The sequence below is a fragment of the Aplysia californica genome, unplaced genomic scaffold (assembly GCF_000002075.1).
Source record: "Aplysia californica isolate F4 #8 unplaced genomic scaffold, AplCal3.0 scaffold00598, whole genome shotgun sequence".
Lineage (NCBI taxonomy): Eukaryota > Metazoa > Mollusca > Gastropoda > Aplysiida > Aplysiidae > Aplysia > Aplysia californica.
The window spans coordinates 156,495-158,694 of NW_004797868.1; the positions used below are offsets into that span (position 1 = coordinate 156,495).

Consider the following 2,200-nt stretch of genomic DNA (forward strand, 5'->3'; position numbering starts at 1 on the left):
ATCATCATCATCATCATCATCAAACATATGGAACAATGGCAATTCGAATGGAGTTATTTGGACGAGTGGAGGTGCCGCTAAGCATATTGACAATGGAGCCGAAAAAGAGCCTCGATCTCGCTCGAAGATTTCTTCGTGGAGTCCGTCAGGCCCATTAAGGAAACCCAAAAAAAATCATCATCATCACAAATTGTAATATCTCATTCACACACCATAAAACTACAACACTCCCTTGCGTGTCTCCCCGGCGTGTGTTAGTCTGCCCCGACACCCGTACCAGTTCCAGTCGACGAAAGAGTGTAGTAATACTGACGATGATGATGATGATGATGATGATGATGATGATGATGATGATGATGATGATGATGATGATGATGATCACTATTACCACTACGTTTCCCGGTGTGTGTTAGTCGGCCCCGACACCTGTGCGAGTTCCAGTCGACGAAAGAGAATAGTAATAACCATGATGATGATGATGATGATGATGATGATGATGATGATGACGATGATGGTGATGATGACGATGATGATGCTAATGATGAAGACTATAATGACGTTGACGATGATCACGATGATTATGATCATTGTTTCCTCGGTCTATGGCAGCTTACCCCGACACCCGTGCGAGTTCCAGTCAACGAGAGAGAGCCAGACAGACACCACCAACATGGACCTGCGGGAGATGTACGAGGAGATGATCATCTCTCCTCCTCCTCTTCCTCCTCTTCCTCCTCCTCCTCCTTCTTCTTTTTCTTCTGTCCCCTAAACACCATAAAACCATAAAAAGTTCTACACTCCTTCGTGTTTCCCCGTGCCCCGACGCCCGTGCGAGTTCCAGACCGCCAAAGAGAATAATAATAATAATGACTATGACGATGACGATGACGATAATGACGATGATGATGGTCACGATGATTATGATCACTGTTTCCTCGGTCTATGGCAGCTTACCCCGACACCCGTGCGAGTTCCAGTCGACGAAAGAGAGCCAGACAGACACGACCAACATGGACCTGCGGGAGATGTACGAGGAGATGATCATCTACCTGCACGGCGTGGACTATGTGGAGATCAGTGCAGACTTCAGCTTTGATCTCTTCCAGACACAGGTAACTGTGACAGTTGTTGTCTTTGATCTTTTAACAGAGTTACGGGTAACGGAGAAAGTTGCTGTCTTTGATCTCTTTCAGATACAGGTAACTGTGAAGGTGTTGTCTTTGATCTTTAAAAAGAGATACAGGTAACTGTGACAGTTGCTGTCGTGGATCTCTTGAAGATACAGGTAACGGCGAGGGTGTTATCTTTGATCTACCTCCAGACACGGGTAACTGTGAAGGTGTTGCCTTTGATCTATTACCAGATACAGGTAACTGTGCAAAATTCAGCCTTGCATCTCTTGAAGATACGGGTAACGGTGAAAGTTGTGGTCTTAGATCTACCTCCAGACACGGGTAATTGTGAAGGTGTTGTCTTTGATCTTTTACCAGATACAGGTAACGGTGTCAAATTCCGCTTTGATCTCTTCCAGACACAGGTAACGGTGACAGTTGTTGTCTTTGATCTCTTCCAGACACGGGTAACTGTGAAGGTGTTTCCTTTGATCGATTACTAGATACAGGTAACTGTGAAGGTGTTGTCATCGACCTATTACCAGATACAGGTCACTGTTACTGGTCTCATAATCCACGAGGATCGTAAGGGCGCTGTATGACAAAGACCCTCGTCAGGTACCTCCACTTTTTTGAGTTTTTTTGCGAGTGCCTGAGTTTGGGAAAATGATTTCCCTGTCCACTCGTAATGTTGTCGGTCCACTTCTTCCTTTGCTTTCCTTTCCTTCTCCATCCCTGCACGATTCCCTGAAGAATGGTCTTGGATAGGCCACACGATCTTGTCAGATGACCATACCATTTCAGTTCGATGTCTTCCAGACACAGGTAACTGTGCCAAAATCAGCTATGACCTCTTCCAGATAGAGGCAACTGTGCCAAATTCAGCTTTTGATCTGTTTAGATACGGGTGAATGTGCCAAATACAGCTTTGATCTCTTCCAGATACGGGTAGCTGTAGGTGTTGTCTTTGATCTATTACAAGTTACAGGTAACTGTTCCAAATTCAGGTAAAGAATATAGGTAAAATAATTGCTGACCCGTACTCGTAAGCTGGACATGTTGTTCCTGAACTGTCTCTCTGCCCTCAC

At 45.1% G+C, this 2,200-nt stretch overlaps 1 protein-coding gene across 1 annotated transcript in view; it reads left to right on the top strand.

Annotated features, from left to right (window-relative positions):
* LOC101846764 (DNA N6-methyl adenine demethylase) overlaps positions 1–2,200 on the top strand; it is a gene marked incomplete at its 3' end in the record, with an annotated part of 13,694 nt that overhangs the window by 8,709 nt on the left and 2,785 nt on the right. The window contains 1 exon segment of the mRNA XM_013087524.1: positions 950–1,112. Coding sequence (XP_012942978.1) covers positions 950–1,112 — 163 coding nt within the window.